This window comes from Alosa sapidissima, chromosome 12 (assembly GCF_018492685.1).
Source record: "Alosa sapidissima isolate fAloSap1 chromosome 12, fAloSap1.pri, whole genome shotgun sequence".
Classification (NCBI taxonomy): domain Eukaryota; kingdom Metazoa; phylum Chordata; class Actinopteri; order Clupeiformes; family Clupeidae; genus Alosa; species Alosa sapidissima.
Window position 1 is genome coordinate 34,863,394 of NC_055968.1, and position 26,163 is coordinate 34,889,556.

At 47.7% G+C, this 26,163-nt stretch overlaps 1 protein-coding gene across 6 annotated transcripts in view; it reads left to right on the plus strand.

Moving 5' to 3' along the window:
- Positions 1-26,163, plus strand: part of pde4cb (phosphodiesterase 4C, cAMP-specific b) — a 93,884-nt gene that overhangs the window by 25,386 nt on the left and 42,335 nt on the right. Inside the window, exon 1 of one of the 6 annotated variants that reach the window (XM_042056312.1) lies at positions 8,265-8,804. The exons of 4 other annotated variants lie outside the window; for them this stretch is intronic. In XM_042056312.1, coding sequence (XP_041912246.1) covers positions 8,605-8,804 — 200 coding nt within the window. In that variant the 5' untranslated portion in view covers positions 8,265-8,604. Of the gene's footprint in view, positions 1-8,264; positions 8,805-18,519; positions 18,769-26,163 lie in introns of those variants that run through there. One more of the 6 variants, XM_042056313.1, reaches the window with a different exon arrangement.

Sequence of the window (26,163 nt, forward strand, 5' to 3'; positions counted from 1 at the left end):
GTGTGTGTTGTGCCCGGTCTGTTCTGTGTGTCTGTTCTGTGTGTTGTGCCCTGTCTGTTCTGTGTGTTGTGACCTGTCTGTTCTGTGTGTTGTGACCTGTCTGTTCTGTGTGTTGTGTGTGTGGTGCCCTGTCTGTTCTGTGTGTCTGTTCTGTGTGTTGTGCCCTGTCTGTTCTGTGTGTTGTGCCCTGTCTGTTCTGTGTGTTGTGTGTGTTGTGCCCTGTCTGTTCTGTGTGTCTGTTCTGTGTGTTGTGCCCTGTCTGTTCTGTGTGTTGTGTGTGTGGTGCCCTGTCTGTTCTGTGTGTTGTGCCCTGTCTGTTCTGTGTGTCTGTTCTGTGTGTTGTGCCCTGTCTGTTCTGTGTGTTTGTTCTGTGTGTTGTTCCCTGTCTGTTCTGTGTGTTGTGCCCTGTCTGTTCTGCTTGTTGTGCCCTGTCTGTTCTGTGTGTTGGGTTCTGTCTGTTCTCTGTGTTGTGTTCTGTCTGTTCTCTGTGTTGTGCCCTGTCTGTTCTCTGTGTTGTGTTCTGTCTGTTCTCTGTGTTGTGTGTGTTGTGCCCTGTCTGTTCTGTGTGTTCTCTGTGTTGTGTGTGTTGTGCGCTGTCTGTTCTGTGTGCTGTGTGTGTTGTGCCCTGTCTGTTCTGTGTGCTGTGTGTGTTGTGCCCTGTCTGTTCTCTTTGTGAGAGCTGACAGGGCACAACACTTGAGCCACTTGAGCTGGTCTGGGCTGATGTCAAAGATCCGCTCTTTCACTTGTTGTTGTTGTTTTTCCATTATTCAGGATCTCGTGGTGTTGTTGTGGTGATGTTTCAAAGCACCAGACATCACAGCAACTGTTCTCCAGACTTCCATTAGCTTCAGATTCCTAGAGGACAGACCTGCTGTGGTGGTGCAGCTTGAAGCTCCTCGCTCCCCACACTGATAAGAGAACTGGACAGAGTGAATGTTAAGAGTGTATTGTTGTCTTGTCACAAACACTTGGACTGTGCATTCGCTGTATACTGCTGTGTGTAGCCCTAGTAACCAGTACCTCTTCCTGTGGACCCATAGAGAAGGTGTTTCTTGGCCTGTTCTGGTTGACTTATGAGGTGGGGTCCTCTGCCATATTCAGCTGCTGTGGAGGGATGCCTGTACCAACTCTGTAGCCCAGGGGTGGGCAAACTTTTTGGCTAAAGGGCCACATTGGGTTTTGAAACCTGGCCGGCAGGCCGCATGGTGGCTTGTGGCTGTTGAGTTTGCTGGTGTGGTGTGGTGTCATGTGGTGGCTAGTGATTGTTGGGTTTGCTAGTGTAGTGTAGTGTGGTGGCTTGTTGTGGCTGTTGGTGGTGTGGTGTGAAGTGTAGTCCGCTGACCTCCTCTTCGGGAGCTAACCTAAATTAATCACATCATCAGCTGTAATAAAACTGCGCCTGACTGCACCACCTGGTCAAGTCCTCTCTCCGGGCTGCTCCCTGCCTGCCCTGTGGGTGGAATGCAGGGGTGGGGGCAGGCCAGGGTGTGTGTTTGGGGGCGGAGGGACTTTGGCCGGTCACCACAGCGTGTGTGTCAGAGGGCTTGAGCTCAGCCCCGTCCTGGGAACAGACCTGCAGAGCACCATCTGGTGGCAGCGCTTGGCTAGCCTTCACTCCGCAGGGAGAGGGACAATACATGTCCAGTTACTGACCCCGCGCGCATGTGTGTGTGTGTGTGTACACTAATGGTGCCACGATTCTCCAAATCCTCGATTCACTTTTTGATCTTTTTTCAATTATATTACTATTAATGCATTTCTCAAGTTTTTTACTTTGCCATATTTCCTTGTTTTGGGAAACTTATTTCAAAACCGCATTTTTATTTTGAAACCGTGCCTACTGGGAACAGAACAGACATTAAACATAGACGTGCAAATGAAATGAAACACAGAACGATAATTAGATCGTTTCAGCACACTCCGAATAAACACAGAACGATAATTAGATCGTTTCAGCACACTCCGAATAAACACAGAACGATAACTAGATCGTTTCAGCACACTCCGAATAAACACAGAACGATAATTAGATCGTTTCAGCACACTCCGAATAAACACAAAGGTGTTCATGGAATATTGCACTTATCAATGCGTCAGGGCCGGTGAGGCCAGGTAAGGGACTGTGGAACCAAAAGCAGACTCAGAAGCTGATTAAAGGTTAATTAGGTTTTAATGTTGAAGAACACAAAAATAGGCAGCCAGGAAAAACCACTTGGTAGGCAGAGTCAACTTAGTAAAAAAAAGGCGAAAAAAAACACAGGCAGCAGTACAGGCAGGGCTCAAGCAGATCTCCAGAGTGGCAAAAACAGGCAGAGTTTGGTACACAGGTAGGCCGCAGGCAGTTAAGCAAAGGGGCTAGGCAAGACTCACGTGTCAGAACAGGCAGAGGTCGGTAACAAAGAGCAAGCAAAGTCCAAGCAAAGGTTTCCAAAAAGGTTCAGGCAAAATCAAAGTCCAAAAACAATCCTTGGTCAAAAAACAGTAAATCCAGCAAGAATCCACACTGAAAGACGTGACGATCTGGCAAAGAGTGTTCCACATGGCATGGCTTAAAAACCATGGCTGACGAGGAGAGTGGCAGCAGGTGTAGCAGAGCAAACACAGGTGATTGGACGCCTCCCTTGTCAGTCAACCAAAAGCCAAGGCAGAAGGAAAACCCGGACCGGAGCAGCAAAGGCATCTCAAGTCACAGGCTAGGAAACGAGGCTTCTGGACCGGAGCAGCATCTCAAGTCACAGGCTAGGAAACGAGGCTTCTGGACCGGAGCAGCATCTCAAGTCACAGGCTAGGAAACGAGGCTTCTGGACCGGGCTGTGACACAATGTGCATGGTATGCTTTAAAGTAAGCCTAATTTTGGACTGTAACTAGAACTTCTTTTCACTTGTTAAGTTCAGTAAGTTAGCATTAACTGAACCACTCAACAAAATAGTCTACTTCCATACCGGAGATTTCAGAGTAGGAGAGTAGAGTTTGGTTGATGTGTGGTTTTTTGTAACTGGCTGCAGCTTGAAGTTAGAGGAGATAACGCGCTGCAGTTCAACATGTGTGTGCGTGGGGCTTGACATCATGGCGCGCCCACATCCAAGTGAGCCATATTTCGTTTAATTTGGCCCTCAAAAGTAGAATGGTGTGTTTAATTTAGCCCTCAAAAGTAGAATGGTGCATTTAATTTAGCCCTCGAAAGTAGAATGGTGTGTTGTTTTGTTATCATGGACTTTTATATTAACAACAAGAATTCCGTCTCCATTACAACCAAATGTACAAAGGGGCCATCTTGCTTTATTAACAACAGGTGAACCAGAAGCATACATTGTGTAACCGGCTAGATCACGCTAGACAGGTGAACCAGAAGCATACATTGTGTACCGGCTAGATCACGCTAGACAGGTGAACCAGAAGCATACATTGTGTACCGGCTAGATCAAGCTAGACATATCCTCGTCTCAAATATAGGCTACTGTAAAGGCCTAGCCTAGTGGGAGACACTCAGAAAACATCAGCTGTAGCCCAGGCCTGCTGGTGCGATGCCTTAGGCAAGCTCTCTCTCTCTCTCTCTCTGGGCAGGTGATCTCTCTCTGGGCAGGCTCTCGCTCTTTCTCTCAGGCTGCTGCTATTAGTTATGGGCCACCCAGCAGTCTGCTAAAATGTGTTTTTGCTAAAAAAAACGAATGTACAGTTAATTGGGATTTGCCGCATCTGTTTACTTGTGGTCTGTTGCCTGTTGGTAATCTGGTTGCATTATTTTACAAATTGTCTAAGAGAACGACCTTCCTCGACACCCCTGCTAGCAATGCCCCTTATGAAGAAAAATGACAATCGCAAATTAAATTAATAGAATTTCGAGCCCCTTTCTATAAACTCGGTTTTGTACAGAAAATTAATCTTTAAAAATCGGAAAAACAATGAGCAAAAAAGCATAGCCTACGGACCGAATTACTTATCAGCAGCGATCATTAAAGCTGCAGTTGGCAAGATTTTTTTGATCATATTCACTGAAACCGACAATATGCTCCGACAGAACAACATAAATCAGCTGGTTTAAGAAAAAAACCCGCATTTCTCTACCTCCACCTAGAGCCTGTTATTTGTTTTGCAAAAATCCACAGCTCCCGGTTTTTCTGGTCCAATCAGAGCAGGTCTGTGTGAGATCTGACTGTCAATCACAGTCTGGTGCACACTAGTATAATTATAATTATAAGTATATATACTCTGATCCCGTGAGGGAAATTTGGTCTCTGCATTTATCCCAATCCGTGAATTAGTGAAACACACTGCACACACAGTGAGGTGAAGCACACACTAATCCCGGCGCAGTGAGCTGCCTGCAACAACAGCGGCGCTCGGGGAGCAGTGAGGGGTTAGGTGCCTTGCTCAAGGGCACTTCAGCCGTGGCCTACTGGTCGGGGTTCGAACTGGCAACCCTCCGGTTACAAGTCCAAAGTGCTAACCAGTAGGCCGCGGCTGCCCGCAAACGAGCTGCCCACTGACGAGCACAAACTCGATGAGAGGGTGCTCGGTGGTAGTGGGGGAGGGGCATGAGAGTTATAAACATTCAAAATTCCCCTCAATCTGTCAGACTTGCCAACTGTAGCTTTAATAGCATGTCAAGAGGTAAATAATAAACAACTGATGACAAGCCGAAATGACTGATCAACAAACAGCCCGTAATTGCAAACCATGATTGACCATTTCTGCAGTGGATGTTGTGTATCAAAGCTACAGTCTTAAACAAATTGTCTTCGTTATCCACCTCTGGGCCTGTTTATCAGCATATTATAATCTTTTAAGAAAAATGATATTTATATGTGGGCTATCTTTAGGCTACATAAGGTGACCAGGTGTCTTTTCCCCGGAGTAAATGACAAACAAACTGCTTACTCATTACATTGTCCTGCTGCCTTGGATTTTACAGTATTGTTAACCGATATGAAATAAGACAGGTTTGTCTTTCTGCCTTTCTGCGTCGTAATCCTAGCGAAGTCGAGAAGACATTTAAACTTTCCCTCGCCAAGATGCGTGACCTAAAAAAAAAAATGGCTGACTTGGGTGTGGGCGGGGCTTGATGTCCCCTTCCCGCAGGTCGCAGCGAGGTGCTCCTCGTTTTTTTTTTTTGGTCTCTTTCCATGTACGGTGGACGTGACATTGGGGGTGTGGCTACATCATCCATTCTACATTTGATTTCAACGTTCAAGATAGAGACCGAAATCGTGACACCCCTAGTGTGCATGTACGCGTGTGTGTGTGCACGTACGTACACATGTGTGCACATACGTGTGTGTGGTCTACACCTGCTATACTCAACGATTAGCTTGTCTTCTACCTTCAGTAGCAGAATTGCCATTGATTGCCCCAGTTGGGCCCCAAGGCTGAAATATGTTTCTAGATTCTTAATGAGATGAAATGTTTTGTTCGGCTGCTTCCCTATTTGCATCATGTTTGTTTTAGTATTGCATTGGTTATAAACCATGTTACATCACAAAACGTTTATAGCAGACATAACCCTTGTAGATAAGGGAGGTTTATGGACAACTGGTTCAGATTGGCTTCCCTGTGGTGTCCCCAGAGTCAGGGGCATCATCCTCTCTGAAAAGCACAGCTCTTTCTCTCCAGCATGGCAGGTCTGCCAGCCTGGCACAAAGACACACACACACACACACACACACATTGGCACAGTGTGCTAGCACATGCTGTGAAGTGTCTGGCACAGACTGGAGACATTACTCCATATCAGTAATGTGAAATAGAGAGGTGGCTTTATTTTGTAGCGTCAGTGGATGTACATGTTTAAGTTGAATGAGTGTCTCCCAGAATGCAGTGCGAGTGAATGCTATAATGTGTAATGTCGGTTATAATAGTTGTAGTTACGTTTACCATGTTGTGTATTTGTTAGCGTGTTAGTCTCTTCGGTTGTACCTCATGTGTTTATCCTCGTGTTGATGTGTGTGGTAAACCCTTATTGTGTGTTACATGTGCGGCTGAGACTACCCCTGTGTTGCCCTATGTAGTGATCCGTATGAGTCTGAGTGTGTCTGAGTCTTCCTGTTCCAATAAAAGGCCGTCCTGCCAAAGGTGATTCTTGTCTGAGGGTGAGATCGCTACAATATTAACAGTAGTAATGGATGTCTTTATATTAACAGTTGCACTGGATCTGTGATAATGTACAGGACAGATAGTGGATCTGCTTTTGTCCTCAGTGGAGTAGCAGCATTCCAGGTTGTCCCCCAGATCTGCTGTGTTCTGGGTGCTGCAACCTGGATTTTCTCTCCCTCTTCTTATGCCATGGAAGCCCAAACCCAGGCTCCCAGCCGCTCTGCTGAATGCCTCAATGATGCTAAGGGAGCGCTACCATTAAATGTCTTAGGGGAGCGCTAGTGTACTAGCTCTCAGTGATGCTAAGGGAGCGCTACCATTAAATGTCTTAGTGAGGCTTAGGGGAGCGCTAGTGTACTAGCTCTCAGTGATGCTAAGGGGAGCGCTAGTGTGCCACCATTACTGTCTCAATGATGCTAAGGGAGCGCTAGTGTACTAGCTCTACTGAATGTCTCAATGATGCTAAGGGGAGCGCTAGTGTGCCACCATTACTGAGTGTCTCAATGATGCTAAGGGAGCGCTAGTGTACTAGCTCTACTGAATGTCTCAATGATGCTAAGGGAGCGCTAGTGTACTAGCTCTACTGAATGTCTCAATGATGCTAAGGGAGCGCTAGCAAGAGCGCTAATAAATGTGAGCGCTATGTGTGTTAGCTCTACTGAATGTCTCAGTGATGCTAAGGGGAGCGCTAGTGTACTAGCTCTACTGAATGTCTCAGTGATGCTAAGGGGAGCGCTAGCAAGAGCTCTAATGAATGTGAGCGCTATGTGTGCTAGCTCTACTGAATGTCTCAGTGATGCTAAGGGGAGTGCTAGTGTACTAGCTCTACTGAATATCTCAGTGATGCTTAGGGGAGCGCTAGCAAGAGCTCTAATGAATGTGAGCGCTATGTGTGCTAGCTCTACTGAATGTCTCAGTGATGCTAAGGGGAGCGCTAGTGTACTAGCTCTACTGAATGTCTCAGTGATGCTTAGGGGAGCGCTAGCAAGAGCTCTAATGAATGTGAGCGCTATGTGTGCTAGCTCTACTGAATGTCTCAGTGATGCTAAGGGGAGCGCTAGTGTACTAGCTCTACTGAATGTCTCAGTGATGCTTAGGGGAGCGCTAGCAAGAGCTCTAATGAATGTGAGCGCTATGTGTGCTAGCTCGACTGAATGTCTCAGCCCTTCTGAGGGCGTTCACACTGAAAATTCCAACGACAGGAAGTGCACTGGTAGTCCCTGGATGGTGGAAAACACACTTTACAGAGGTACAAGCAAGTTATAACATAAACTGTTCCTCTTTTGACACAGTACGACCAGGTCACTGTCGAATAGAGGACAATAGATGAGACGACACTCTTCTGTTCAAATGTACGCACTCCGCCAGTAAGCACAGTGTATACAGGGTGCTGCATGAAAGTGTGTTCACAGAAGGAAATGTCTCAGTGATGCTAATGCTCTTCCACTACAGCCAATATGGCGCCAGCTCACCATTTACTACAAGCATGTAGAGGGAGTAAGTACCTCCTTCAACATCCATTAACTACAAGCATACAGCAAGGTTACCATCCCACTAGAACGTCCCACATGAGCCTCTGCCCATGCCCTGGCTCCGGTCTTCAGTCAGGTGCCCACCTGGCACCCTCTCCCCATGCCCTGGCTCCAGTCTTCAGTCAGGTGCCCACCTGGCACCCATGTAAGACCACCCCACAGCTACACTCCTCCTAGCCTGCAGAGTAAATATTAAGGAAACTACATGCTTTTATGTGGCCAATGCATGACTTATTGGCTTTATATGTAAGCTCTGTGTGTGTGTGTGTGTGTGTGTGTGTGTGAGGGGGTAGGATATAGGGGCGGTATGCATGTCTCTGGATTGTTCTTGCCCCCCCCTCCCTCTCTCTCACCCCCCCGCTCCCCTCTCCTCTTCTCTTCTGTGTTCTGACCCCCTCCTCCCCCCCCTCCCCTCTCCTGTGTTCTGGCCTCCTCTTTCCTTCATGCTGTTGGCTTGTCCTGCCTGGGCCCCCTCCACCTCCACCCCAAGCAGCTTTCAGCAGGCCATATTTAGGCAGTGGAGGGAAGGCCTCTTCGCTATGTAAACAAACCACTCCAGGAGAGGAGGAGAGGGGAGGGGAGGGCCTGACCACACTTGTGTCTGTGTCTGTCAAAGTGCATATACCGGGCTGCCCTCACACACACAGACACACACACACACACACACACGCGCCACTCTTGGACTGCAGGCTACAGCCAGTGCTGAGTAACCAGACAACAGCAGGCCCGCTCTCAGCTCGGATCAGTGTGGGGGGCTGAGGGGGTTAAGATGAGGAGCCCCATCGCACCGCTCGCCGGGAGTTATGAGGATCGAGTGCCGCAGTACCCCTGGAGCTGAGTGTGTGTGTTTGCCCACCTGTCGGGCCGTGTTGATTCAGCGGCGCGCGGGATTGCGAAAAGAGGCCGGCACTCGGCTGAGTGTGTGAGTGTACGTGCGCGTGAGGTGGTTGAGTGTGTGGATCTGAAGCGGGCTGCGCTATGAGTGAAGGATTCTGGGAGTGCGGCAGCCCCAACGCCAGGACGCAGCCCATCAGGCTGAAGCCGCGGTCGGGGCCCTCGTCGCCAGCTGGCGGCTCTCCGCGCATGTCCCCCCGAAACTCCCCGCTGCTCTTCCGGAAGCTTCTCATGAATCGCAGCATCACTTTGCAGAGGAGGTTCACACTGGCATACCCGCCCAGGTACCGCACAGAACACACACGTCTAGACACACACACACACACACACACACACACACACACACACTCTCTCTGGAACAGCGCAGAACACATACATCTAAACACACACAGACACACACACTCTCAGGAACAGCGTAGAACACTCACGTCTTGACACACACACATACTGTACACTCCCAGGTCCACAGCAGAACACACACATCTACAGTACACACACACATCTACAGTACACACACACACACACACACACAAAAAAACAGCACACATGCATACACACATACATAACAGTCTTCACACACTCACACTCTTGGGTCACATTCACATGTTTCACATGCTCAGCATGCACACACATGTACACACACACACATGTTCACGCACACATACATACACACACACACACACACACACACATAGACTTCCTATTCAAATATAGCACTTTGCATGCCCACACGTACATGCACACATGCAAGCACATTATTACACTAACACAATTAATTTGTGCCCGACTCACACATACACCTTTACACACAGGTCTAGTCAGGTGAACGACTTAGCACACACAGACATACACATTTACACACAGGTCTAGTCAGGTAAAGGACTTAGCATACACATTTACACACCGGTCTAGTCAGGTAAAGGACTTAGCATACACATTTACACACCGGTCTAGTCAGGTAAAGGACTTAGCATACACACACATACACATTTACACACAGGTCTAGTCAGGTAAAGGACTTAGCATACACACAGTTAGTGCTCACAGTACACAAGTTCTTGTTCTTACTGACAGACACACACCCACACGCATCCTTGGACTCCTGTATGTGTGTGTGTGTGGCTTCTCTGATCTCCTCTGAGCTTGGTGTCTGCTGTTGAGAAGGCTCTCCATCTGCTCCTGCTGGTCTGGAGGAGAACGGAGGGCCTGAGTATCCCGGAGTATCTGTTGTCTGTTGTGTGTGTGGCGCTCTCCGTTATCTGGACAGGTCTACCGTGGCGTTCTCCGGCTTGACGTGATGCAGAGACGGTTGCAGAGACAGTTGTTTTGGTTTCAGGGGCTACTTCTGTTCTGGCTCAGGAATGGACAACCGTGCCCTCGTCCTGTACACTGCAAAAACTGCTTGCCTAGTAAAATCTAAGTGTTATTAATTTCATATAAAGATCAAAACACCTAGTTGGTATTGTTTTCAGTATAATGAGGCTTACCTAGCCCTTTCTCATCAAATCATTTGCCTTAATTTAAGAAGAGTTTGACTTATTTTAAGGCGTCTCATCCTGAAAACAAGCAAATTTGTCTGCCAGTGCATTAAAGGAATTATCCGGAGTAAAATGCACTTTAGATCAATTTACGGATGATTGGGAGTACATACGTTGAGTTGACATCAAAATCATGTCATTCGAATGTGTTTTGAGAAAGTTCGATTTTACCGTTTTTAGTCAAAACTCGTTAGCATGGAAGTGATCAGGGCAAGTCATTTCGCCGCTAGAAAACACTATTTTTATACCTCTTCTACAGTTCCAAACAACATTACACTTACGTGGTAGTGAGTAGAGCGTCCCTAAAGCCAAACCGAAGTATCCTGAGGTCTTTATGTGGTCGGATAGAGAGTCCAGAATGAATTTCATCAAGCCAGTACCTTTCCGGAAATGTTGCTGCTGCAGCTGGCGTCTTTAGGGGAAAGTCCGTAGGAGTCGATTGCCGAGTGTGGAGTAACACGCTCTGGAAATTCACAATTTCATCGCCGTTTTTGTTTTTTTTTTTTTTTTTAAACATAGTCCAGTCCATACAACTTCATTTCAATTTCAATTTCGAAAGAAATACTGGACTATGTTTTTTTTTTTTTTTTAAAACGGCGACAAAATTGTGAATTTCCAGAGCGTGTTACTCAACGTATGTACTCCCAATCATCCGTAAATTGATCTAAAGTGCATTTTACTCCGGATAATTCCTTTAAGCAAATTTGTCTGCCTGTGCGTTTAGCAAATTTGTCTTGACAAGACTCCTTAAAATAAGTCAAAGTGTTCTTAAATTAAGTCAAAATGATCTTTTGAGAGGGTGCTCTCTTCATACTAAAAACAATACCGTATAGATTTTTTGATCGTAATATAAGATTAATTAGATTTAATTTTATGTAGTGTAGGTCCTGTAGGTGCAGTGGTGAAGCTCTCTGCCAAACGAGACTTTTATATATATCTCTGCAAACACACACACACACACACACACACACACACACTCCTACACTCCTGTGGACACTGTGAGCCAGTGCTGATGAAGTCTGCCTTAACTGTGTGGATACAGTCTGATTGGAGCCTGAAGCAATATCTTTTGGTCTGCTGCATTGGGATTCTGCTATTTTCGTGACAAGTATGTATTCAGACTTGTTATCTTTGTTTTGTTTAGGAATCGTTCCTGCCTGGTTTTGTTTGGTGAGATTTATTTCCACCCCGAGGCGTTTAGATGAAGGCCACTGCATCCAAATCAAATATTTAGACCTAGTTTTATTCCCAGTTCCTCCTCTCGGATGGCCGGTGCTTTGTGCTCTTACAAACCTTTCCCATAGCGTTGACTTACACCCCCCACCCCACCCCCACCCCTGCTCCTGCTCTTATTTCAAATGAAATCATTGAGTGGAGGAATGTGAGCGTCCTCTCCGCCCTCATATGCCTCCCACCCTCCCAAATAAACATTTCCGGCGCATTGTTTTGATTGGAGCAGATGGCAGTGAGTGGTCCCTGTGGAGCATGACGTCAGAGGGCTGTTTTGGAGCAGAGAGGGCTGTGACCACGAGGTCGGCATGTGGACCTCCACAGGATCATCTGCATGGCGGAGAGGAGAGGAGAGGAGGGGAGGGGAGGGAAAAGGAGATGAGGGAAGGGGGGAGGAGGAGGGGAGGGCAAGGGAGGGGAGGGCAGATGAGAGGGGAGGAGAGGAAGGGGGGGAGGAGAGGAGAGGAGAGGAGGAGACGGTTCCAGAAGAGGAGTGGTGGCCTCCTGCAGGTGATTTACAGCAGAAACTGGCAGGGTTTTATGAGGGAGGATGGACAGCAGTGTGTGTGTGTGTGTGTGTGTGTGTGTGTGTGTGTGCGTGTGCGTGCGCGTGCGCGTGCGCGTGCGTGTGCGTGTGTGTGTGTGCGTGTACGCTGAGAAAGGGGACTACTGGGGGAGACAGAGAAACTGACGGATGGCTCTAAGTCCTCCATGAGCTGAATATAAGTATGTGCTGCAGTCCTCAGCTCCATCCTCAGGGCCCATAGCATCTGCTGCAGTGCAGTCCTCAGCTCCATCCTCAGCTCCATCCTCAGGGCCCATAGCATCTGCTGCAGTGCAGTCCTCAGCTCCATCCTCAGGGCCCATAGCATCTGCTGCAGTGCAGTCCTCAGCTCCATCCTCAGCTCCATCCTCAGGGCCCATAGCATCTGCTGCAGTGCAGTCCTCAGCTCCATCCTCAGCTCCATCCTCAGGTCCATCCTCAGGGCCTATAGCATCTGCTGCAGTGCGGTCCTCAGCTCCATCCTCAGGGCCCATAGCATCTGCTGCAGTGCAGTCCTCAGCTCCATCCTCAGGGCCCATAGCATCTGCTGCAGTGCAGTCCTCAGCTCCATCCTCAGCTCCATCCTCAGGGCCCATAGCATCTGCTGCAGTGCAGTCCTCAGCTCCATCCTCAGCGCCATCCTCAGCTCCATCCTCAGGGCCCATAGCATCTGCTGCAGTGCAGTCCTCAGCTCCATCCTCAGCTCCATCCTCAGGTCCATCCTCAGGGCCTATAGCATCTGCTGCAGTGCGGTCCTCAGCTCCATCCTCAGGGCCCATAGCATCTGCTGCAGTGCAGTCCTCAGCTCCATCCTCAGGGCCCATAGCATCTGCTGCAGTGCAGTCCTCAGCTCCATCCTCAGCTCCATCCTCAGGGCCCATAGCATCTGCTGCAGTGCAGTCCTCAGCTCCATCCTCAGCGCCATCCTCAGCTCCATCCTCAGGGCCCATAGCATCTGCTGCAGTGCAGTCCTCAGCTCCATCCTCAGCTCCATCCTCAGCTCCATCCTCAGCTCCATCCTCAGGGCCTATAGCATCTGCTGCAGTGCAGTCCTCAGCTCCATCCTCAGCTCCATCCTCAGCGCCATCCTCAGGGCCCACAGAAGGAATGTATGGAGGTGAGACCAGACATGCGTGAGGGTCAGTAAGGATTGTAAAGAGCTATGGGAAAACAGTGGTACAATTGCTCGTTTTTGCTCTCTTTTTTAATAAAATGTTTAGGGTCTAAAACAGCCATGCACAATTCAGCCCTTCTTTCTCTCTTGTTTGTAATGTTTATGTTTGCGGGGCAGACAATCCCAGGCTTTTATAGCCGTCCTGCAGCACTGTGATCGCCAGGCAGGGAGGCAATTACAGCACGGCCAAAAGGTCGGATCCCAGCGGTCAAACAGACTGATAAATTGTAATGTAAATACAGGCCTCTAATAAAACATGTCTTGGAAAATATCTTCTAATCCTAGTAGAACACTTTGATGCAAATCTCTACACATAATATTTATGCCATCTCTCTCTAACAGCTCTTTGTCCCATAAATGGTGCTGGGTAGCTTGAGTTAGATCTCATCTATGTTTGTGGTATTTCAAAATATGAGTTTTGGCCAAGCGTTTTGGTTCTTTGATCGCTATGGCCTCTTATTTGTTTTTCGTCTTCCAGCCGACAGCGTGTGAGAACGCATTCAGGGAACACTACATTTGTGCCCACTCTTGGCTAATCATTGAGCCAGACGCTCCAGGGAGTGTTTGAAAGTCCATCTCTTTGTTCGAGGTGGTCCAGAGGTTGCCTTTTTCTCACATGAGACACACCAGCTCAGTAGATAACCCCCTACGTACAAACACACATACACCCACAAACACACACACACACACACACATGCACACACACACACACGCACCTTGTTGCCTTGTGAGTGTGCGTTGAATAGACCATGTTGAACATTATCAGTATTTGACCAGTGGGTGTTGACATGGTCATTGAACTGAAACTGAGCACGCTAAATGCAGAGGCATTTAATGAAAGGCTCACGGTGTCCAGAGGGACTCTCATAATACAGCACGGCCCAGCTCCAGCATCCATCACACTCACACACACACACACACACACACACACTACACCATCAACACAAGACTTAAAATGCCAGTGTGGTGCTAACCGTGTAGCACTCCTCACAGCAGACTAAGTTGAGCCTCTCACAAACAATAAGCCTGTGTGTGTGTGTGTGTATAATGGCCAATCTGGCATGTCTCTGTGCCCAGCCACCATCACACTCGCACTGGGCACCCAGAGTGTGTGTGAGACGTCCACGACAGGACATGCCAGTGTGACGCTTGTGGCCCTCACCTCTCCATCTACCTGCACAGGTGTCCTGTGGGTTGCCATAGCAGCCTGGTTTAGTGAGAGCCTGCGTTCATGTAGTTCTGTGGCTTTCATACCACAGGGTGTTCTGAAGATTTGGGGGTAGGAGGGCTCAGTATGTATATGTGTGTGTGTGTGTGTGTGTGTGTATAACAGTAAACAGTAAACACTGTAGCTCAAATGAGCTGTGTGTCTCAGGGGCTCAGCAGATTAGCACCATAGCTTCACCAGGCTAGCAGGTTAGCGCCATAGCTTCACCAGGTTAGGCAATGTGCTGAGGGGAAGCTGCATAAACACCATCTTACGTACAGTAAACAGGCAATCGCACAGACAGACCACACAGAGCATGCAGACCTGCCGAGGCTTCCTATGGATCCAGTCCCACCGTATACACAGCCTTGGGTATAGCACACAGTCACACACACACACACACACACACACACAGCCCTGAGATCATACCAACTCCCATCTCAGTGGGGTGACCAGTGGCACTGTCATAGGCAATGATCAGTGTTGTTCCTCTGATGAGCCCAGTCACTTCAGTCTGTTCCTGCATGCCATTGGCCACACATTCCTATTTACCCAGAGGTGAAGGTCCGATCGGACTTAATGGAGCAGTGTGTGTGTGTGTGTGTGTGTGTGTGTGTGTGTGTGCGTGCACGCGCTGACTTCTGGAGGAGACTGAGAGAAACTGCCAGACGGCTAGAGTCAACCACAGATTTTGATTTCAAAGCCATTACAATTTCAACCAGACTCCTATTGATGTTTTTATTGATTTCTATCCCTGAGTTTTCTTGTGGGTTTCTGTCCTTCGTTTCAGTGTTATTCTTGACTGCAGTGTTTCTTTAATTCGTGTTTGTGTTTGATTCCCCAGCTCTCTCCCTCACTGTTACTGCTGACATGTTTTACGGGTTCAACCGGTGATTAATGCGCAGCGTTGCTGTCTCATACCCAATGCTTTTCCTCACTGTGAAGGGAACCGTGGAAAAGGCACTGAACATTCTACATAGAACTTACTGTATAGAACATTCTATATAGAACATTCTACATAGAACATACTGTATAGAACATTCTACATAGAACTTACTGTATAGAACATTCTACATAGAACTTACTGTATAGAACAGTGGTTTTCAAAGTGGGGGCCGCGAGGGGGTGCCAGGGGGGCCTCAGCAAGTTGGAAGGAAAAATAAAAGCAACAAATGAATACATTTGAAAAATACATATGAGGGTTGTTATACAATGCCATTATAATACAGTAATTTGTTGCATATCTGAACATTATATTTTCCATGATAATAACTGGGAATAATAGTAGAGTGATAGCTCTCATATAGCAGAAAGCCCCAAATGCAATTTTTACACACTATGCTCCATCGCAAAGTGCTTGTGGCTAAAATAATTATTAGGATTAGCTTAATGTATTTTTACATTTGCCCTAGTATTGTGGATGGGTTAAGTAATCGCTAATATTCATCACTGGCATCACTCTCTTGACCGAAAGTCATTTGGTGGTTGAGAGGTCAACCTAGGTTAAAAACAGGGTCAGTGTGAAATGGTCAGCCTCTGTAAAGATGTGAATCAGCTGATGGATGTAGTGTGCTGTCTGTTATATCCACACACACACACACTGATGATTTTGTCTCCTAGTAATGTGGCATGATCACAAGCAGTCAGATGTTAATCATGGCATAGAGGAGCCAACTGTGTGTGTGTGTGTGTGTGTGTGCTTGTTGGCATCTCTGCTGATTCATTAGAGCTGCACAACATGGAGTTGGTATATAGGTATTTACATACATATTTCACTATGAGAAATATGATTTGAAACACGCTGCTGTTAAAATCTTATTTACTGGTTGCTGATGTAACTAGTGTCTCATCCAACTCGCCATCTGGTGCTCAATTTTGTGTGTGTGTGTGTATGTGTGTACTGTTATATACTGTTATATATATTGTTTTGTTTGTGAAGAAGACTAGACATGGAGATTGACGTTGTTAAATGATTAAAATGGCTGCCGTGGTGAATGCATGTGACAGCGGTTGGACTTGGTGGGTTTTTGAGAACCTTTTTTCTGCCTCGTCCCAGCTGGTGGGTTTTTGAGAACCTTTTTTCTGCCTCGTCCCAGCTGGTGGGTTTTTGAGAACCTTTTTTCTGCCTCGTCCCAGCTGGTGGGTTTTTGAGGAACCTTTTTTCTGCCTCGTCCCAGCTGGTGGGTTTTTGAGGAACCTTTTTTCTGCCTCGTCCCAGCTGGTGGGTTTTTGAGAACCTTTCCCTGCCTTGTCCCAGCTGGTGATTGGCCAACTCAAATATTAGACCAAGATTAAAGCCACACACTCATCTCCTCCCGCATGGTGTTTTCCCAAAACCCAATCTCTCAACCAAACTCTTTGTGTGTGTGTGTGTGTGTGTGTGTGTGTGCATGCCTGTGTGCCTGTGCCGGTCTGTTTGTGTGTGTGTGTGTGTGTGCCTGTCTGTGTGTATGTGTGTGTGCGTGCCTGTGTGCCTGTGCCGGTCTGTGTGTGTGTGTGTGTTTTTGTGTGTGTGTGTGTGTGTGTCTGCCTGTCTGTGTGTGTGTGTGTATGTGCCTGTGTGTGTGTGTGTGTCTGTGTGTGTGTGTGTGTGTGTGTATACGTGCAGTGTTATTCTCCTAGTTGGGTAGAGCCTACCTGAGTATTTGACCTTGGTGCCTGCTTGCACTGACCCACATGCAGTCTGACCTAGTTCCTCCGCAGGCCACAAGGCACGTTAAGGTGACAGCGTCTCTATAAATACTAGACACAAGCACACACAGATGAACCTGCCTTGCATTTAACACAGACAATGATCATGGATCATGTAAGCAATTATCTCAGCAGGGCAATGTAAGGAGACAGAAATGACAAAAATATTGCTGTTCATGTTTTGATCATACGTGGAAAAGCATGAGCTGGTCTATTGTGTCAGTTCTAGAGAAGCTGTTGGTAGGATTCTGTTCTAGATAAGCTGTTGGTAGGATTCTGTTCTAGATAAGCTGTTGGTAGGGTTTTGTTCTAGATAACCTGTATCACAGTATCGTAGATATGAATGTCGCGATTTCGGGTTCGAATCGTATATCGTTACAGCCCTAGTGTGTGTGTGTGTCTGGGCATACAGAATACTGTGTGTGTGTGTGTGTGTGTGTGTGTGTCTGGGCATACAGAATACTGTGTGTGTGTCGGACCTCTCTGTGACCTGCCATTCTTTTCACTGGTCATTCCCTTCTGCCATTCTGACTAGCCTGTCTCAATGCAGCAGCCACTACAACTACCCCAGTTCTGACTAGCCTGTCTCAATGCAGCACCCAGCACAACTACCCCAGCTCTGCAGCACAACATGAGTGCTCTGGCTAGCCTGTCTCAGATCACTTCAGCTCACTGTGACCTGACAGCAGCCCCCCCCCCCTCCCACCCCCCATCCTAAAGTAGCATCCTGGGAGAGTTAGCTGTCTCCCACTCCACTGTGTGAAAGGCTGGATGTGCATTTCCCTGCTGCTGCTTCTTCATCACTCACTTCTCATGCTTTTCTTTGCCTCCTTTTTTTCAGCTTTCTGCTTTTTTACTTTCCTCTGCAGCAGTCAGACAGGCAGCTGAGTTGAGTTGAATTGAGTTGAATTGAGTTGAGTTGAGTGGAGTGGAGTTGGTGTGAGAGTTGGTAACGGCTGCTTGCGTCAGGGTCGTTCTCGTACAGACGGAACGTTTCTTAACGAGCTCTGGTGGGAACCGTAGCAGTGCAGCCCTGACTCAGAGAGACAAGCCCCGTGGACTCAGAGACGGAGGGACTCCACGGGACTCCGCAACTTAACGCGTGGAACACAGGACCGAGAGAGAGAAAGGGACTATGGTCCTCTCCATCTGAAGACATGCTAAAGTAGAGAGAGAGAGAGAGAGAGACTCCCACCTCTCCGTCTCCTCTCTTCTCTTCTCTCTCTTTCCTTCTCTTTTCTCCCTCCCTCCTCTCTCCTCTCTCTCCCTCCCTCCCTCCTCTCTTCTCCTCTCTTCCTCTCTTCTCCTCTCTTCCTCTCTTCTCTCTCTCTCCCTCTCTCTCTCTCCTCTCTTCTCTTCTCTCTATCTCTCTATCTCTCTCTCTCTCTCCCTCTCCCTTTCTGGTGTATAATTAAAGCAGGAGGCCTGCGGGGCATGGTGGTTTGAGAGGCTCACAGTCGAGTTTAGACTTGTAGCGGACCTGTGAGTGAGAGCTGCTGACGTCTGAGACCATTATATTTTCACCTCCTGCTTCCTCCCCACCCCCCTCGTTGCCCCCCCCCCCCCACACACTTCTTTCTCCCCGAGACACTGACTTTCCCTTTGGACATTTCTTTGTACGGCATTCTCTGTCTTTCTTACACACACACACACACGTCACACATCAGAGGAGGCTTGCTTCAGGTGGGTAGTGTGTGTAGCGGAGGTCACCATGAGAGTGTGTGAGGAGAGTGTGTGTGGTTCTCGGGCTGTCAGATGTTCTCGCACACGATGCTAAATGAAACAAGATGAACAGAGACAAATTCTTCACAAGGAGGACACTACCATCTATCTATGGCACCGCAAGAAGACACTCCTGCATAGGGTATGTGCGTGTTTACAGTATGTGTCTGTGTCTGTGTGTGAGTGAGCTAGAGAGAGAGAGTGTGTGTGTGCTTTTTGAGTTACATCTTGAATGTAAAGACAAGTAACTGAGACAAGTTCTCAGTTGAAGTGCTTAACTGCTTTGCTCTGATGTTTTAGAGGTTAGTAGTAGTAGTTAGTAGTAGTGCTTTGCTCTGGTGTCTGTGAGGTTTGTAATGTGTTAAAAGTAGTGGTTAGTAGTAGTGCTTTTTTCGAGGTCCAAGATCACTGTCTGAGTTATTCCATGAAATTGCATGCAGAACTTAAACAGATTTCCTGTGTTTGTGTGTGTGAGAGTGTTTGTGAGACAGAAAGAGAGCGAGTGTGTGCGTGGTTTTTGGCTGCTATGGGATTACCGCTCAGGTGTGTTGATGTAACAAATGTCAGATTAACGGATGAACAGGTGTGTGTGCCTCTGACGTCTTTCTTGGAAAGACAGATAGGTGTTTGTGTGTGTGTGTGTGTGTGTGGGGGGGGGGGGGGGGTTGGGGTTTGTTGTGACTGATTGTTGTCTGACGCAAGTCTCACGGCTGTTTGATTCAACAATTCTACTTGATACACACTTCAGTCGATACATACTACTTCATACACACTTCAGTCGATACATACTACTTCATACACACTTCAATTGATACATACTGCTTGATACATACAGTACTTGCTCCACTGTGTGTGAGAAAGGGCCCACAGCGTGCATACAGTCTATCTATAAGGGATGCGGCATATCATATCATATATTGTATACTGGGATGCGGCATATCATATCATATATTGTATACTGGGATCAGTGTTTCCCATACATTGACTTATTTGTGGCGGCCCACCACAATATCAACATTGTTCAGTTCACAGTTCATTTATAAAAGCACATTGTAATTGTAATGAATATTCATAAATCTTTTTTTGTGCATTCCAGGTAATATCAATCAAGCTGCTGTTGGGTTGTTTTGATAATGTAAAAATAAATCATATTATCAAAACAACCTAACTGAAGTGTTTTTTGATATTACAGTAAAAAAAAGGTTCAGCAAAAGCAGAAATTCAGATCATATTCAAATCTGTTTGGTGTAGTTTAGAATCAGTGTGGTGTAGTTTAGAATCTGTGTGGTGTAGTTTAGAATCAGTGTGGTGTAGTTTAGAATCTGGCGTCTGGAGGCCGGTGACATGGCACTGACTACCAGGTTCACCTGAGCACTGGTTTAAGTTCATGTAACATCATGCTGAGCCCAGAGAGGCAGCACAAGGATAAAGTGCTATGAGTCCTCGCCAGGTGTATATCCTGTGTGTCATGTGCCCTATTTCAATCGACATCCATGTGCTCAATTGAAAGCCTACATTTCCACTATGTGTATATTTCCATGATAAGTTTGAACAAAAATGTCATTTCAAGTGGTCTTAAATCATTTATTCATTTAGTTGATGCTGTTATCCAAAAGGACTTACAAATGAGGATTAACATCCAAGCTGCATGGCAAATGAAGACTGTGCTGTAGGTTCACAATAGATGCTGCAATACAAATATCACAACACGAACAGAACATGAGAGATCAAAAGCTCAAATGAAATGCATCCCAGCACCCAACCGGCAAATCAGATGCTCAAAACGTTTCCCCATTCTGTGTTAGGCTTTCGTTGACGCGTGGTGGGCCTGCGCTTGTGCAACCCAGGCCTGATCTTTGTCTCTTTGTAAGGACATGCGTTTGTGCTTTGGGATTTGGTGGCTCATTAGCTCTGCACTGCAGGGGACATCACAGAAATCCCACAGGTGTCTGAGTTGAGGATGGGTCATTTTATTTTCCTTTTACAAATGAAATGGCGTCAACTTGCAAGTGTTTTTTTTTCCCCTTACTTCCTAATCATTTAAACATCTAGTGTTGCTCCAAGGCTTTGGTCTGGCAGGGCTATTTTTAGAGGATCAATCACTTCCAGATGTGCTGACGTCAGCGCTGGGATCAGAGCCCCCTGTTGTTCAGTGCGGCTGCACTTATCATCAACTTGGAAACGCTTTCAGATTCCTTGGTTTGGGGAGAGGCGGATACCTTAAAAGGCCAGAACGGATCTGGCGTGCGAGAGCTGACCTGCTGATGCTGCTGCCAATGGACAGGTCATGGAGATCTGCTCCATCTGAAAGGAGAAACCTTCCTCTGCTCGCGCTCAGAGGCTGCGCTCAGAGTGGTGCCTGTGATCATGTGACCCTGGGCCCCCCTGCGTGGTCATGTGATCCCTCTGTTCTTCTCCTCCTCCTCCTGCGTGGTCATGTGATCCCTCTGTTCTCCTCCTCCTCTTCTCTCTGTGGTCATGTGATCCCTCTGTTCTCCTCCTGCGTGGTCATGTGATCCCTCTGTTCTCCTCCTCCTGTGATCCCTCTGTTCTCCTCCTCCTGTGTGGTCATGTGATCCCTCTGTTCTTCTCCTCCTCCGTGGTCATGTGATCCCTCTGTTCTCCTCCTCCTGTGATCCCTCTGTTCTCCTCCTCCTGCGTGGTCATGTGATCCCTCTGTTCTCCTCCTGTGATCCCTCTGTTCTCCTCCTCCTGTGTGGTGATGTGATCCCTCTGTTCTTCTCCTCCTCCTGTGTGGTCATGTGATCCCTCTGTTCTTCTCCTCCTCCTGTGTGGTGATGTGATCCCTCTGTTCTTCTCCTCCTCCGTGGTTGTCTTGCCCTCCGCTCCGCTGCTTCCCACACGGGGTCACACTTCCTCTTCGCTCCCAGGGGAAACCCGGCGTCCCAGAGAAGAGGGGCTCCTGCCCCCTTCAAGGGCTCACCCTCTCCTGCGCGCGCACACACATACACACATATGCATGCACACACACACACACACACATATGCATGCACACACACACACATATGCACACACACACACATGTATGCACACACACATGCACATACACACATACAGATCTCTCACACACACTCATAAGCACACCTCTCTCACAGCAGATCTCTCACACCCACACACACACCCCTCAGTGCAGGCCCTATTTGTAGTCCTGGTGTGTATCCTAACAATGGCCCAGATATGAGTACCAGAGAAACACAAGGTGCCCAGATGTGTCACCAGAAACGAAACAAACACACACGAGACACGCACACACACATACACATGCACGCACGCACACACACACACACACACACACACACACATGCACACACACACATACACATGCACGCATGCACACATACACATGCACGCATGCACACACACACACACACAGACACGCACACACACATGCGCGCGCGCAAACACATGCGTGAGACGTGAGAAGAAGTTGTGTTGCAGTCTGTATTAAGTATGCAGTTGTGTGGCTAGCTGAGTAGTGCTGCTATATGGGGTCCCACCAGCAGGGGGAGCCGTTAAAGGCCACGTCGGGGGGAGTAAGAATAGCCACACTGATGGAGCACAGTCTGTGCTCGCTCCAAGGACAGCTGCCTGCACCCCACACGTTGCTGACTTGCGGCTGGGGCGCGGGCCGGGACTGGGCCAGGTGACGGAACTCGACGGGGGTTGTCTGTCTTTTTAGCATCAGAGCGGAACAAGCGCGGGCTCTCTGGAGACGAGTGGGTCCTGACCGAGCTGACCGAGCTTCGCCTGAAATATAATAAACGCAGAAATAGCCTGAGTAAACAGAGAAGAATGCCAGGGACTGCAATGATAACACAGGACACACAGGGAACCAAACACACACACACACATACTGTACATAAATACGTGCTGCACGGACATACACAAGTGCATTATGGAAACACACACACACACACACACATACGTGCTGTACCGACATACACAAGTGCATTATGGAAACACAAACACACACACACATTTATAGATTGTGTTCTCAGTCGGCTGCATGCAGATATTAAACAGCGTGTTTAGGTTCTCAGCATTACCACCATACAGAATATTTTACCATTCTCATACAGAAACACACAAGAATAGAAATACACCCATGGAAACGCACAGTACATGCGTACACACACACACATACACACTCTTGTCAACACGCACAGTACATGTGTACACACACACACATACACACTCTTGTCAACACGCACAGTACACACATACACATTCTTGCAATCACGTTTGCAGTCTAAAAGTAAAATTGAAAATTACTTTGCTGTTCCCCATTCAGAAGATGTGTTTGTGGTTTTGAAGAAACCAGTACTTTAATTAGACCAAATGATAACCAAAACCAGTTTATTGGGAGGGAATAATTTTCCAAAATCTGGGAAAAAATCACAATGTTTTATCCTAGACGAGAGGTTTTCTAATGTCAATCTGAAAAAAATCACAATGTTTTATCCTAGATGAGAGGTTTTCTAACGTCAATCTGAAAAAAAATCACAATGTTTTATCCTAGATGAGAGGTTTTCTAACGTCAATCTGAAAAAAATCACAATGTTTTATCCTAGATGAGAGGTTTTCTAACGTCAATCTGAAGATGCACAGCCACCATCTGCGGATAGTTCCTTTAGTTTGGGTGACACCTACTGGCTGAACCACATACTGCCACTCTGAGTGTGTGTGTGTGTGTGTCTGTGTGTGCACATGCATGCGTGTGTATGTGTGCGCGCGCCTGCGTGTGTGTATGTTCTTACATCTCTTGAGCTGAATGTGGAGAACTCAGCTGTGCTGTCTAATTAAATCTGCAGAGTGTTTTCCATGTTGTTGTAGCTGCAGTGTTTTCCGTGTGTGTGTGTGTGTGTGTGTGTGTGTGTGTAGCAGCAGAGGGCAGAGCGTGAGAGGAGAGGCCACTCTGGAGACCTGACCACAGAACACACAACCATGACACACACCGCACTCACACACACACAAGCAAACACATAAACACACAGCCATGACACACACCGCACTCACACACACACAAGCAAACACATGAACACACAACCATGACACACACCGCACTCACACACACACAAGCAAACACATGAACACACAGCCATGACACACACCACACTCACACACACACAAGCAAACACATGAACACACAGCCATGACACACACCGCACTCACACACACACAAGCAAACACATGAACACACAGCCATGACACACACCACACCCACACACACAGAAGCAAACACATGAACACACAACCATGACACACACCGCACTCACACAAACACAAGCAAACACTCTCAACTATGAACACACAGCTATGACACACACACACAAGCATACTTGTGCATACTTGTGCATACTTGCATAAGTGCACCATACTGCCACTTGCACAATGGTCATGTGTGTGTATTTGTGAATGTACAGTATATGAGTGTGTGTGTGAGGATGCAGGCCTAGGTTGCCTGGGAACAGCAGTGGTAACATGGAGGGCAGGGTCGCCCTGGATACGGTTACCGGGCAGGAGGGCTCCGCATGGCACGGCACACATTCCGGACGAGCCACCGACGCTTGTTTCAGGAACGGCAGGGTTTCTATGACGTGTTGCTCAAGAAGGGGGGAAGAGAGAGGAGGGGCTTCAGTCCCTCAGTAAGCGTGTGTGTGTGTGTGTGTGTGTGTCTTTGTCCCCTGTGTGTTTCTGTCTGTTTAGGGTCTCTGTTGATTGGCAGCATCAGATGTTTGATAGACAGATGGACAGATAGACAGTCCTGCTTCTCTGACATCCACAGAGGACCTGTACAGTGCCACTCCCGTGTGTGTGTGTGCTGTCTTAGTGGGGCCTGTGTGTGTGTGCTGTCTTAGTGGGGCCCGTGTGCTGTCTTAGTGGGGCCTGTGTGTGTGTGTGGTGTCTTAACGTGGCCCTGTGTGTGGTGTCTTAGTGGGGCCCGTGTGTGTGTGTGGTGTCTTAGAGGGGCCCGTGTGTGTGTGTGGTGTTTAGTGGGGCCTGTGTGTGTGTGTGGTGTCTTAGCGGGGCCCGTGTGTGTGTGGTGTTTAGTGGGGTCCGTGTGTGTGTCTGGTGTCTTAGTGGGGCCCGTGTGTGTGTGTGTGGTATCGTAGCGGGGCCCTTGTGTGTGTGTGGTGTTTAGTGGGGTCCGTGTGTGTGTCTGGTGTCTTAGCGGGGCCCGTGTGTGTGTGTGGTGTTTAGCGGGGCCTGTGTGTGTGTGTGGTATCGTAGCGGGGCCCGTGTGTGTGTGTGTGTGTGGTGTCTTAGCGGGGCCTGTGTGTGTGTGTGGTATCGTAGTGGGGCCCGTGTGTGTGTGTGTGTGTGGTGTCTTAGCGGGGCCTGTGTGTGTGTGTGGTATCGTAGCGGGGCCCGTGTGTGTGTGTGGTGTCTTTTGCGGGGCCTGTGTGTGTGTGTGGTGTCTTAGCGGGCGTACACACACACACATACACACTCTTGTCAACACGCACAGTACATGTGTACACACACACACATACACACTCTTGTCAACACGCACAGTACACACATACACATTCTTGCAATCACGTTTGCAGTCTAAAAGTAAAATTGAAAATTACTTTGCTGTTCCCCATTCAGAAGATGTGTTTGTGGTTTTGAAGAAACCAGTACTTTAATTAGACCAAATGATAACCAAAACCAGTTTATTGGGAGGGAATAATTTTCCAAAATCTGGGAAAAAATCACAATGTTTTATCCTAGACGAGAGGTTTTCTAATGTCAATCTGAAAAAAATCACATTGTTTTATCCTAGATGAGAGGTTTTCTAACGTCAATCTGTGTGTGGTATCGTAGCGGAGCCCGTGTGTGTGTGTGGTGTCTTTTGCGGGGCCTGTGTGTGTGTGTGGTGTCTTAGCGGGGCCCATGTGTGTGTGTGTGTGGTGCCTTAGCGGGGCCCGTGTGTGTGTGTGGTGTCTTAGCGGGGCCTCTGTGTGTGTGTGTGTGTGTGGTATCGTAGCGGGGCCCATGTGTGTGTGTGGTGTCTTAGCGGGCTTTCCAGAAGGTGCTGGCAGTGTAGCAGCGCGAGCATAATTGCAGACGGGGCATTTCTATTTTCATCTGCACCATGCATGCCAGCCTTGTGTGTGTGACAGAGATTGCCTTGTCCCAGAGCTCATCACTCTTTCTGACTGGCAGCTTTTAGAGGTACGCTCGTACACACATGCAGGCATGCACGCACACACACACACTCACACACAAGCATACTTACAAACACACTCAAATATGGATGCACACAACATTAAAAACACATATCATAAGCAGAAATGTTAGAAATCAGGAAGACAATAAAAATGATTTTGGAGTGGATTGCCGGTCTGCTGGTGGGGGATGTTAGTGCCCAAAGGAAAGGCAGATTAAAAGTCCCCTAATGTGTCCTGTGGGAAGTTAATGCACCTACATTATTTGCTCAGTAAGGAAGAGGGGGTTCACCTCTCTCTCTCTCTCTCTCTCTGTGTGTGTGTGTGTGGTACTATTATTCTTTCTCTCTCTCTCTCTCTGT